Below are 14,416 nucleotides of genomic sequence, written 5' to 3'. Positions count from 1 at the left end.
AAGTGGATAAACAACAAGCAAAAAAGGAAATAATACTTATGGTCCTCACATATTTTGTACTAACTTATTTCAATATTTTTATATTTCTTATAATCATATATATTTCCCACTCACTTTAGATAAATATTTTTTTATTAATTGTGATCTCTATATTTTGTTAACTAACTTTCTTTTAATATTTTTAAATTTTTATGTCCCACTATTCTTCAATCAAATTAATTCAATAAAATAATATATTTACTATATAAAAGATTTTATTTTTCTTAATTTCCGTAAACATTCTTTATGAAAACTTCATTAGGAAACAAAGGAAATAGTATATCAGCTGATCTTGGACGAGACGACCTCAAATAACCTGTGTATTTTTCAATTTTGATCTTAAAGGTATTAATTTTGACCTAAAAAGTATCAATTTTCAAAATTAATATCTTTAAGGTCAAAATTAATAAATACTCAAAAAATTAAAATATTAATATACGCGCAAATTAAACCGACCAAACTTGACTAATTAGTAATCCATAATTAATATTTTGGCATAAACTCTTCAAACCTCAACATGGAACCTAAATTTACTACCAAAACCACAGTCCACAAAGAAGTAGCAAAGTGAAGTCAATCCAAACTGTTATGCACACAGCCCACTACATCAAACTAATGGTGTTCTTTTTTTTTTTTATTTTTTGGAAAGAACATCAAACTTGTGGTTATTACTTATTACATTAGTAATACAAATATTTCATAAATCATAAGAATCCAATGACAATAGTGTGGCAAGCACACTAGTGCACTACACAAGCCAAACAAAACCAACGGCTATAATTCATTCAACCTTCATTCATAAGATAAGAAAATCAAGATAACAAACTCAACATAAACCCACCACGTGGCAGATAAGGCATCATGAAATTCCTCCATTTATATCATCATCACCACCCTTCTTCCTTCTCCATTTCTCTCCCAAACCCAAACCCAAACCCAAACCCATCAACCCTAAAAACTTACTAAAAATAGTAATAATGGCGGCGGCAGCAGCAACAGCAACAATGATGGCAGCAAGTTTGGTACCAAAACCCCAAACACCACCCATGATGGCTGCATTCCCAACCAACATGGGACGGGCTTTATTCGGGCTTAAGTCAAAAGCCCGTGGTGGAAGGGCAATGGCCTATAAGGTTACCCTTATTACACCTGAGGGTACCCAAGAAATTGACTGTCCAGATGACATGTACATACTTGATGCTGCAGAGGAAGCAGGGATTGATTTGCCCTACTCTTGTAGGGCTGGCTCGTGCAGCTCATGTGCCGGAAAAGTCAAAGCTGGTAGTGTTGACCAGTCTGACCAAAGTTTTTTGGAAGATGACCAGATTGATGCTGGATGGGTTTTGACTTGTGCTGCTTATCCTACCAGTGACTGTACCATTGAGACTCACAAGGAAGAAGAGCTTACTGCTTAATTTTCCTTTTTTTATTTTAAATTAATACGCCTCTTATTCTTCCAACTCATTGCATTTACTTTTTTTGTTATTATTTACTTATAACTCTTAATTTGTACAAGTGAAATCTTGTTTCATTCTTCTCTGCGAAAGATTATTAATATTAGTTTTTATAACTTTTAATTTTTCACAATTTGTGATATTAAGTGTTTAATGTTGTCTCAGTAGATATAAAAAGTAAATAAAATAAGTAGTTAAATAGGTGGAGTATATATTATTAATTATTCCTTCCTCATTTGTGATGCCTTGTGTAATATCATGTTATAATTATTAATTATCAATTAATTAAGTGCACTTAATAAGCTATACTCCTCTCGTTTATAAAAAAAAAAAAACCTCTACTCCTCTCGTTGGTCTCTATTTACCGAGTATATTTTTTATTTTTGTTCATCTTATTTGATTTCTTTTGTTGTTTATAATTATATTTTTCTCTTATAATTTTCATTATTTTTATAATTTTCATCTACATATATTTTTTTTCTCTTGTTGTTTAACTCATTGATGGTGATTTAGAAGAACAAAAGTAATTATCTTGTAATTTACTACATTATATTTTTTGCTTTTTACTTTTTTGATTTAAGACTAAAGGGTATTTCTTTTAAAATATAATGTGCTACTAATTTTTACTCCCTCATTTTTTTTATGGCAAAATTATTAGAATCGAGATCCTATCTACAATTAATGAAGGGGTAGGATCGAAATCGGTAGAGTTGAATTGTAAGTTTATATATATATATATATATTACATATCGAGAGATAACTATTCAAATTATCTGCAAATTAAATTTTTAATCTACATAATTATAAATTTATTTTAAAATGATCATTTAATTTCAAAGAGTAAAATTCATTTTTGAATAACCTCTCCAATATCCACTATTAACATAAAACATTAAGTATCACACATCCTAAAGTATGGTGATAACCACAAATTAGTGAGAGATGGTAGTTCACTCAATCTTTAAGCTTTATAATCTATCTTTTGGTAGATAGACACGTGGCAAGAACCCATTAACAGCTTATCTACAATCCTATTGTTGAGTCTTGAGTTCCCTCATTGCATTTCCTTACCTCCTTACTCGTTAGGTAGCTTTAATTACTTGGTGCTAAAAAAAAAATCAGAAAAAAATCTCAAGCATACCAAAACACAGTAAATAAGCTATGGAGAGCAGCATGGCTTGCTATTCAAGGAGCATGTTGCTCCCTAGAGTTTCTTCTCAACACTCTTCTGCACTTGTGCCTTCATTTTTTAATCCTAAGGTATATAACTATGCGCAATTCTATGCTTAATTACTTTTTAGTCATCTTATATTATGTAATTTCAACTGCTTATAATTACAATATTCTATTAATCCAATATAATTTAATGGCTTGCATTTAAATAGGGTTCAGAAGTTTTAGAAAATATAAAAAGTGCGCATAATTATACGAGCTATTATCTATAATTTGATAGCTCATATATATGCATTTTTTCCATTATAAATTTTTTTTTTAAATTGATTTTTTAAGAAATGGAAATAATTAAATTAAATATAATTTACTATAATTCATTATAAATTGAAATGAAAGAAATAATGTATGAGCCATTATTAAGTACAACTAAATTTGAATAGAAATTGTACATATATAGCTTTTTTCTTGGCATTATCAACTTGTTTAAGCTACATATTAAACCTATATAATTTAACTTATAATGTACATTGTATGTGCTACATAGAAATACAACTATACAACATTAACATTTCATTATCTGAATGCCATTTTCATCAAAGGTGGAGTTAGAAAGATTGAATATACGCTAGATTACCCTTATTAACGATCAAATTGATAAAAAGATAATTTTTGATTGACCTTGATTTCACATATATAAAAAGTATTCGTGATTTAATGAGTCATTTTACTTTACTCAATTATAATTTGAAACCAATAAATATTAATTCTTTATAGAAATTGAATCTCTTGAAAAGTATTTTCTCTAAATAATTTTTAAGGAATTGGTTTAAACATATTCATTTAAATGGTCATATTAATATACTTTTTATATATTTGTAGAACTTAAAATCAAGTTCCCTGTTGGGAGAATCATTGAAGGTAATAACCAAGTCATCAATCAAGATCAACAAAGCAAAGAACTATGTCCTTGTAACCAAATGTGAACTTGGTGACAGTTTGGTAAGCTCTCAAACCAATTCAGACAACATAATATACGATCTTTGTCACATTGAATTTGCTAAATTACATCAATACATTCTTACTTTAGTTTGTAATGTAACAAACTCAAAGGGACAGATATGGATAAGTTTGAATGATCTTTGAGAAGTAGGGAATTAATTTGATTAATGATTGATGAATGCAGGAGGAGTTTCTAGCAAAAGCAACCCCAGATAAAGGGCTAATTAGATTGTTGATATGCATGGGAGAAGCTTTAAGGACTATTGGGTTTAAAGTTAGGACAGCTTCATGTGGTGGAACTCAATGTGTTAACTCTTTTGGGGATGAACAACTTGCTATTGATGTGCTTGCTGATAAGCTTCTTTTTGAGGTTGTTACTCTAAACATGGGTCTAATTCATGTTTTCTTAGTTTGAAACTTCGAAAAATAGAGCTAACAATGAAGAAACAATTACACACGAGCAAAACGTACAGTTATTTAATGATGTGTTAGACACCTCCCCTGAAAAAGTAATATATATCATTAATATTCAATAATACCTTAACGAAATCATACGACACACAGTAAGAACTCTCTCACTAGAGCTCAAAAGATCACTCATTTGATAAAGCTCTTACTTTCAAAATCCTATTTCATTTTGTATTAGACACCACAATAGCCTAATATTGATTTTAGCCCTTTATATGGTTCATCAAATCAGTAGGAAAATATTCCCCAAAAGATATAACATGTATACAAGATCGCAAGTCTGCCATAGTTTGCTCGTTTGAGCATGAGAGCTGCTCGTTTGAGCACACTAGTCTATGCTCGAATGAGCTATAAGGTGATTAAAATCACCTCCATCAATTGGTAGTTCGGTACTTGGCCTAATAATATCTTCTCAAGATCGAATCTACCCTCATCTTTAGATGTGATGATCTTTTTGGTTGTCTCACAAACATCATCATCAATCTTGTGTCCTAGGCAAACACCACCGACTTGAAACATATACTATGCTCCATCTAGTAACTTACCCACCGTGACTACAAGTCTTGAAAGAACATCCCTTAGCCTCTAACGTATCCAATAAAATAAGGTTCCTCCTAAAGTTAGGCACATACCTAACATCATCAAACCTCCTCTTGACACCATCACGTGTCGCCAACCAAGGAAAAAAGCTAGGTGAAAGGCTAAGTCATTTACCAAACACATTTAATGACTATTTGACCAACCAATAAAAAATTTAGAACATTCTGAAGATCTAGTTGAATAATCTCTTGTATGAAATCATATAATCAAAATCCGTTGACGCAGGCTTTGAATTACTCACATTTCTGCAAGTATGCTTGCTCAGAAGAAGTCCCTGAACTTCAAGATATGGGAGCTCCAGTTGAAGGTTATTTCCCTACAATTGATAAACCATCTCATTAGATTCTTGTTCCTAGTAAGCTATATTTGTAACAACTTTTCCATGGTTGCTTAAAACAAATTTATAGGCGGATTCAGCGTAGCATTTGACCCCTTGATGGGTCCAGCATCGTCGATACAAATTTCTCAGTAGGAACCATTTTCGGGGTGTAGCCAGGTGACAAGTTAACTGGTGTAACAGGCAGGGATCAGGTTGCAGCTGCCATGGGAATTTATGGTCCTAGGACTACTTATGTTTTGGCTCTTAAGGACTACCCTGGAACCCATGAATTTCTTCTTCTCGACGAAGGTTTGCTCTTAAGGACTACTCTGTAGCCTATGCGCACTTTTTTAACTATGTGAAGTTGTAGATCTTGTTTGTTTTCACTGGTCAGTCAGAAACAATTTCTTTGCTTTTACATTCGCAATGTTGCATATTCGACATTTTAAACCCCCCTTGATGATATCAGGAATGTGGCAACATGTGAAGGAGACAACAGAAATTGGTGAAGGAAAATTGTTTTGCCCTGGAAATTTGAGAGCCACATCTGACAATGCTGACTATGACAAGGTTTTGATAAATCATTATCTAATTTTGCATATATGACACTATGATATTGTTTCTTAACACCCTGGCTCCCCGGATCGTCAGTGACTACTCATGGAGACTGTAAACTGGTTTCCCATACCAACACAAGTCTTTCCAGCGCACTTTGATTTCACTCGTGCGCACCTGAGAAAACTTCCCAAGAGGTCACCCATCCTAAGATTGCTCCCCACCAAGCACACTTAACTGTGGAGTTCGTAGCAAATGGGCTCCCATAAAAAGAAGATGCACCTTGTTGATATGAATAGTTAATCCATCCTTTTTAAAGCTAAATTTGGGGTATTACAGTTTTCCCTGACCTTAACTTTGTGCGAGATACTAGGTTATTGATATGACCATGTTGACTATGACAATATGATATTGTTTACTCCCACCTTCCTATTGAGCTCGCTACGTTTTATTAACTTTAAAGTGTAACAAATTTAATGCAACTAACTCAGATATGTAGCAGATTTAATAGTTCAAAGGGGTATGGCTGGAGTATTATAATGGGTTTGTTTTTGACACTTTTTGTATGTGTTGTATGTGTGTGTATGTGCAGCTGATCCAATATTATGTGAGAGAAAAATATACATTGAGATACATGAAGAAACTGAGAATTTTAGGGTTTAATGAATACTTGTTTTGTATTAATTTTGATTGTAATTACAACCCCTAATTTATACAAGTTCTATGAATTAATTAAGGAAATACAAACCTTGGGAAATCAGTAATTTCCTAAATATATTGGACTAATTTGGAAATTAATTATTTACTAAATCAGAAAAATATTTCCTAAGATTAGAGAATATATTTCTACACTCCCCCTCAAGTTAGGTTATGGGATTCCCAATACCTAACTTGGATAAAGTAGTTTCGAAGGCTTCAACAGAAACGGCCTTTGTGAGAATGTCTGCTAATTGATCTTCTGATCTTACGTGTGGAATGCTGATGATCTCTTTCTCCAATTTTTCTTTTATAAAGTGTCTGTCAACTTCCACATGCTTTGTTCGATCATGTTGGACTGGATTTTCTGAGATATCAATAGCTGCTTTATTGTCACAAAATAACATGCAAGCTCCTGTTGGTGGAAAGTCGAGTTCATATAAGAGTTTCCTTAGCCATAGGATCTCTGTTATTCCTTTTGCTACCCTTCTGAACTCTGCTTCTGCACTTGATAGTGTGACTACCTTTTGTTTCTTACTCCTCCAAGTGACCAAGTTTCCCCCTACAAGGGTGAAGTATCCTGATGTAGATTTCCTGCTGTCTCGATCACCTGCCCAGTCTGCATCTGTGTAAGCTACGAGGTCAAGATGATGATTTTTACCAAAGAAGACTCCCCTATCGCTAGTGCCTTTCAAGTATCTCAAGATTCTCATCACTGCTTCCATATGTGGAGTTTGTGGTAGGTGCATGAATCGACTCACGACCCCAACGGCGTATGCTATGTCTAGTCTAGTGTGAGAGAGGTAGATCAATTTTCCCACCAGTTTCTGATACTTCTCTTTGTCTGCTGGTTCTCCTCCAGGAGTCGTCTGGAGTCTATGATTGGCAACGATTGGTGTTTCTGCTGGTTTGCAGTCAAGCATGCCTACTTCTGCGAACAGGTCTAAGACATATTTCTTTTGATTGATGAAAATTCCCTTCTTGGATCGGAAAACTTCTATACCAAGGAAGTATTTCAAGTTCCCCAAGTCCTTCATCTCGAACTCCAAGTATAGTTTCCTCTTAAGCTCCTCTATCTCCTTTTCATTGTTCCCTGTTATTACCATATCATCTACATAAATGATAAGACATGTGATCTGACCATTGTCTTTCTTTAGGAATAGGGTATGGTCGGAATGGCTCTGTTTATACCCAAATTTCTTCATTGCTGCGGTGAACTTACCAAACCAAGCTCTTGGAGACTGTTTTAAGCCATACAATGCCCTTTTAAGCCTACATCCTTCTCCTGGAGCGAATTCATCTGAAAAACCTGGTGGAGCACTCATATAAACTTCCTCTTCGATCTCGCCATGTAGGAAAGCATTCTTTACATCAAATTGGTAGAGAGGCCAATCTTTATTTGCAGCTATGGAAAATATGACCCTGATGGTATCTATTTTTGCGACTGGAGAGAAGGTTTCAGAGTAATCAATCCCATATGTTTGTGTATATCCTTTTGCCACAAGACGAGCTTTATATCTCTCAATGGTTCCATCCGCATGATACTTTATTGTAAAAACCCATTTGCATCCTACTGGTTTCTTTCCTTTAGGTAGCACACATTTTTCCCATGTACTGTTTTTCTTTAAAGCTGAGATTTCATCTACCATTGCTGCTTTCCACCTTGGATTTCGGAGGGCTTCTTCAGTATTTTTAGGCAAGGAGCTTGAGTACAGGTTGGTCTGGAATGCCACAGCTATTTGTGCCAAGTTATTTACTTCTCGGTTGATAGGATACCGGGATCTCTGTGATTCGAACTCTGGATCATATCTTCTTGGAGGAATACCCCTTTTGCTTCTTGGGGGTAATTGATATCTGCATGGTGAATTAACAAAGCCAGATGTGTCATCATTAGTTTGAGGTTCAGATTCAGTCAATACCTCTTGAGGCTCACAGGCAACTTCTTGATCATGAGATGCTTCAGACAAGGTAGGAAGGGTCTGAGGAGAAGGAAGAACTATGTTTTCTGTAGCAATGTCTGTGGGATTACCTACTTGCTCTTTTGGGTTCAAATCATCAGTTAAAGGGTATATAAGCCAGCTTAAGTCATCACATGAAATCTCCCCCTGAGGACGAAGCTGGGAGAAAAAATAAGAATGCTCAAAGAAGTCACAATCCATTGTGGTATACATCTTATTCTGATTTGGATCAAAGCACCGGTATCCCTTTTTATTTGTACCATAGCCCACAAATATACACTTAACAGCCCGGGGTTCAAGTTTGGTTCGAACAGGCTTGGGTAAGTGAACATATGCAACACACCCAAAGACTCGAGGTGGTAAGGAGTGGAAAGAGGGAATAGTGAAGTGATGACTAAGGGCTTCAAGGGGAGTTTTAAATTTAAGAACTTTGTAAGGTAGTCGGTTGGTGAGATAAGCAGCGGTGGCAATAGCTTCAGGCCAAAAATAAGATGGGACATGGGCTTCAAACATAAGGGCTCGACTCATTTCAAGGAGAGTGCGATTTTTCCTTTCAGCTATGCCATTTTGTTGAGGTGTGTGGGAACAAGAGGTTTGGTGAAGGAGACCATGGGTGGTGAAGAAATTTTCCATGTGTTGGTTCATGTATTCCCCCCCATTATCAGATCGAAGAATTTTAGGCTTAGCTTGAAACTGTGTAATAATCATATTGTAAAATTTGACAAAGACATCGAAAACCTCAGATTTGTGTTTCAAGAAATATATCCAGCACATTCTAGTACAATCATCAATAAATGAAACAAAATATGAATAATTGTGTTTTCTAAATTCAGGCGCAGGTCCCCAAACATCAGAATGTATTAAAACAAATGGTTCACTACTATGATTAAAACTGGGAGAATAAGAATGTTTGTGACTTTTCGCAAGGACACATGCTTCACAGTCCAAAGTTACTGTATTTTTAGCTAATGACGGGAAAAGATGCTTTAGATACCCTAATGATGGATGACCTAGACGTCGATGCCAGGTCCATAACTTATGATTAGGGAACCCATGAGCAAGCAAAGTGTGACCCTTTTGAATCGCCTCATCCACATAGTACAAGCCATCCCGTTCAGTACCACGACCAATAATCTTCCCCGTCTGAGCATCCTGCACAACACAACCAGAAGAAGACATAAGCACAGTGCAATTTAATTCCCGAGTAAGTTGGCTAATAGATAGTAACTTATGAGATAGGCTAGGAATTAAAAGACAATTTTTAATTTTGAGAGACGGAGAAATAGTAACTGGCCCAGATTGATCAACACTCACACACTCCCCATTGGCTGTTTGGATATGGGTCCGGGTTTGAGGGTTAGTGAATAAAAGATCGCAGGGGTCAAAAGTCATTGTATCGGTGGCCCCACAATCAAATATCCACTGAGAGGAAGTACTTGGTTTACATAAAAGGCCAAGTTTTTGTGACTTGCATGGAGTGTTGGGTCTTATGGGTTTATAAATGGGCTTGGGGTTATAATTGGGCTGAGGGAAGTTTTGGGAATTAGGGTTTTCCGGTTTAAATAGGTGGGGGGAGTTTGAGTGTTTCTGGATCCTTCCTAAACCCTTCCCCTTTTCTCTCTCTTCTAGTCCGTCTCTTTCTTTCTCTCCTGGCTGTTCACCTGTATCACCATTTTTGTCATCCCTATCCTTCTTTCTGTGGGTTGGTTCATCGGAGATGTGGAGAACACTGGTAGCCATGTTAGCCTTGCCGCCGGTTCTGCTGGTCGGAGCCTTGGTGGCGGCTTTCCGTTGCCGGTGTTCCTCCCACCACTCTGGGTAGCCAATGATTTTAAAACATCCCTCCTTTGTGTGTCGGCTTCCTCCACAGTGACTACACCTGAGGTGAGTTTTGTCCTCCATTTCACGCCGGAATGATGAACTTGACTGGTGATGTTTGACCGCCAACCCACTTCCAATTTCTGAGGGATTTTTTCCCAATGATGATGCGTGGATCATGATACCACGCCGTGAAACTTCTCGCCTGATTGTAGCATATGCCATGTCGACAGTTGGAAGAGGGTCAAGATTCAGTAAGTCTCTCTTTTCTTTATCAAACGTTTCATTCAATCCGGCCAAAAATTGAAAAAGACGTTGTTTTTGGATGAAAGTGTTGAAAATGGTGATATCTTCAGCATGTATCATTGGATTTGGTTGTCGTCGGTCTATTTCCTTCCAAATTGTGGTCAACTTTCCATAAAAAACTTCTACTGGATCTTGGTTTTGTTTCATGTTGTTTGCTTGTGAACTCAGATCAAAGATCTGAAGTTCATCCCTTCCACTACTCAGCAGAACTTCGATCCCCTTCCATAAATATTTTGCAATTGTGTAATCTAGAAATTGGTTTATGAGTTCCGTGTCTATATTTGAGATTATCCATGATAGGACTATTGAGTCCTTTTGTTTCCATGTTTTGTAATTTGGATCAGAGATGCTAGGAGGGTCGTCAATGATGTGGCTGAGACGGCCCCTGCACTCTAAAGCTATCTGCATCATTTTACACCAAGTGGTGTAATTTTGATAGTTTAATTTTTCGGCCAATTTTAGGTCTAGGGAAATGGTTTCAAGGTTTACGTTTGGTTTTTGCATCTGTTGGAACAATCTGAACATGTGTTCCATTTGTTCCATGGTTACGATTTGGTTTGGGTTGTTTTTTGCCATTGTTACAGGTAAGGTTTAAGGTTTAGGGTAGATGATGATAACCACTGGTGTTGCCGGTCCCGGAAAACACCTTTGGCTCTGATACCATGAAGAAACTGAGAATTTTAGGGTTTAATGAATACTTGTTTTGTATTAATTTTGATTGTAATTACAACCCCTAATTTATACAAGTTCTATGAATTAATTAAGGAAATACAAACCTTGGAAAATCAGTAATTTCCTAAATATATTGGACTAATTTGGAAATTAATTATTTACTAAATCAGAAAAATATTTCCTAAGATTAGAGAATATATTTCTACAATACACAGGAGGAATGGTTCCTGATGTTAACCAGGTTTCAGACAACTCCTTTTCCTATTCATTCTTGTTGCTTTCTAGCTATGCAATCATTGATTTGTCAAAGCTATTTCAACCCAAACATAGATTTATTGTTAATTAAACTAGTTAATTGAAATATTAGGAACACATAATATTTTGGTCTCTACTCATTACTATAATAATGGAATTAAAAGAAAGAAATTTACCACTACCATTTTGGGCATTATAGATCTACTAGTTCTTTGATTTCAGTCGGTAAGAGTACGTAAGAGGGATCTTAAACTAAGAAATTGACCTGAGTAGCTAAAAAGGTATCCTAAGCAATTGTAATAATCGGCTACATTGATGTTCCCGGTGCAATAGTATGCTATCACACATTCGATAGAGTTCTTTGATTGAAGAGGATCTTTTATAATTTTGCATGTGAGGAGTTATTTTTCGGTTAGTCTTCTCATGAATAAACAAACGATCCTAGGGTGTTCGTTAATAAGGATATAATCAATTTTAACCAGTAAATTAGAAAATATTTCAAACTTTGAATTATATAAGCATTAAGTTTGTTACGTTTTAATCAAAGAGCTTTCAAAGTCATAGTCATAGTGTAACTAATTTAAAGAAACGAAAGAAAGGGAGTTTAATTTTTAGAAAATTTATAAGTATATTTTTCAGTTTAAATCTAACATGTCATAACACATTAATGTGTGTAGATCATAGTGAAGGAGAAGGGTAATTCACAAATGTAGCATCACCTTCAACCAAGGCAAAATTAAGTTTATTATTGTTTGAGGTAGCACCTTTAGGGCTGTTGATTGAGAAGGTTGGTGGTTACAGGAGTGATGGAACCCAATCTGTGTTGGACAAGGTCATCAACAACCTTGATGACCGAACCCAAGTCGCCTACGGTTCCAAGAACGAGATCGTTCGGTTCGAAAAGACTCTATATGGCTCTTCTAGGCTAGAGGACCCTGTTCCTGTTGGTGCATCTGCTTAGTGTTCTATTATATCTCCTTTTTGTCTATAGTTTTAGCTTTAATTTTGTGGCTATTTGGTTTTAAGCTTTTGGTTGATTATTAGCATGGGCGGATCCTACCTTGTGCGGGATACTGTTAGTGAAATAGTATGATGGTAAAATAGGGGTGGGTCTAGTATGCACTCCCATATTCATAGTCACTTAAAATTTTTATACACCATACTTGTTAATTTAATTATCTGGGTATTAACATGCATTCAAACTTATATCCACCCACTATGCTCAACTGAGCATATTTAATATGGGTCCTTATGTCCGTCTCACATTCACTTTATTCGTTATATGCGCTTCACACAATTGTAATTCCTTACAAAATTAATTGTACATCTAATTTTGTTAATTTAAATCATACAAAATAATGTAATAAAATAAAATTAATATCCTTATTTTTTGTCTATAGTTATAAATAAAAATATATGAAATTGATATAAAGTAGTAAGTTGTAGACATAAAATAGGTAGACATGGAGCAGGTTGAGTGGGTATGGGGTGCGACTGGTGGATATGTGGCAGATAAAATCTCATATACACCATTAACGGATCTACCCAAAGGCCACAACTCATGGTGGATAAGCCTTTTCGTACCAATATCCACCCACTACCCACCTATTCATATTCATACCCGCCCAAACTGAAATGAATGCGATGCAAAACCTATATAATTTTACCCATCTACTATTTCTTAACATAATCCTACAATTGATTGGTGAAGTTGTTATTTTCAAATTTAATAACACTTTTGGCTTCCATTTGATGCTTTCATTTGTTTTTCACGTAATTTTCAATGCATGTGTTCAAAACTAAATATTAGTAGAATACATTTTTTTTCTTTTAAATATAATAAAAGGAACACAAGGCCTACAAAGGATGTTCAAAATCGGATACCGAATCACCTCGGATCCGAAAATCCGGATATCTGGTTTTTCGGATAGTGAAAATCACTATCCGTCCGAAAATCGGATACACGGATTCAAGTTCAATCCAAACCGGATATCCGGTTTTCGACCTTTTTAAAACAATTTTATGTTTTTTCGACATAACTATTTAAGCTCATTTCGGTTTCTTTCTTTATTCAAACTTTTTTTTTTAAATAATTTCAAAAATGAAGCTTATTTTTTAAACTTAGAATACACATCATTTTGGAAATATGATTGGACTTTCAAAAGTCTAAATTAATTAACAATAAATTAATTATACAATTTACTTGTAATTGAGAATTGTTAATATTAGTAAATTTAACAACCAAAACAAATAAATTTATGAAAAAACATTTGTATATATATTTTTAAAATAAAAAAAATAAAAAGTAGAAAATCGAATATCTAGATATGAGATACTCGGTTTGAATTATCCGGTTTTCATTGCTGAATTTGGTTTTAATGAATAGTTAAGCTGGAGAACACTTTTTTTTGGTTCTCACAAGGAATCTCCAATGAGAATAATCCAAAGGAATCTAACAATAAGCACCTTTAAGGATGGTTTGTTTAATCAAAAACTATTACTCTACATTTTAGGAGGTCTTTTGGTCAAAGTTTTTATATGAACTTATTCCATATTATTTTAGTGTGTATTAATCTAAAAATAGTAAAATATTTTTCAATGACTACTCATCAAGTAGGAAAATTTATTATCTTTGTACCTTTTATTTTTTAACTTTTAAGGTTGTTATTACATTTTAAATAGAGTAAACTAGGGGGGTGTTTGGCAAATTAGCTTATAGAGCAATTTTAGCTTATTTTGATATAAATAGAGGGTTGGGTGGTCAAACCAACTAATGCTAGTGTTTGGTGAATTAGGTGGTTGAAACAGCTTATTGATACGAATAAGCTATTTTGAACAAGCTGCTTATAGCAGCGGGTTCAAAATCAGCTTATCAAACCAGTTAATAAAATCAATTGGTCAAATCAGCCACTATAATCAGTTATCAGCTATCAGATATCAGTCATTTACCAAATACCCTCTAATCTATACAAAACTTTCTGGTCTTTTGGTGGTAGAATATTAAGTATTATTTGGACCATCGCCTTCTTCTACTAATCTTTTTTTTTTTTTTTTAAGAAAAGAAAAGTTCTTCTACTAATCTTAAATCCTCATAAAGTGTACTT

The 14,416-nt window shown here is 34.7% G+C and overlaps 1 protein-coding gene and 1 pseudogene across 1 annotated transcript; both read left to right on the top strand.

Annotated features, from left to right (window-relative positions):
* Positions 1–695: 695 nt before the first annotated feature.
* On the top strand, positions 696–1,626 carry LOC130803521 (ferredoxin-1-like). Its single transcript, XM_057667654.1, has one exon. The coding sequence runs from the start codon at positions 1,017–1,019 to the stop codon at positions 1,452–1,454; it is 438 nt and encodes a 145-aa protein (XP_057523637.1). The 5' UTR covers positions 696–1,016; the 3' UTR covers positions 1,455–1,626.
* Positions 1,627–1,645: 19 nt separating this feature from the next.
* LOC130803522 (sedoheptulose-1,7-bisphosphatase, chloroplastic-like) lies at positions 1,646–13,440 on the top strand (annotated as a pseudogene).
* Positions 13,441–14,416: the final 976 nt, after the last annotated feature.

The sequence above is a fragment of the Amaranthus tricolor genome, chromosome 17 (assembly GCF_026212465.1).
Source record: "Amaranthus tricolor cultivar Red isolate AtriRed21 chromosome 17, ASM2621246v1, whole genome shotgun sequence".
In the NCBI taxonomy this organism is placed as follows: domain Eukaryota; kingdom Viridiplantae; phylum Streptophyta; class Magnoliopsida; order Caryophyllales; family Amaranthaceae; genus Amaranthus; species Amaranthus tricolor.
This window is presented reverse-complemented; position numbering and strand designations above follow the sequence as displayed.

Excerpts from the sequence above, each read along its gene's own strand:
- LOC130803521 (XM_057667654.1), top strand. The coding sequence starts at position 1,017 with ATGGCGGCGGCAGCAGCAACAGCAACAATGATGGCAGCAAGTTTGGTA.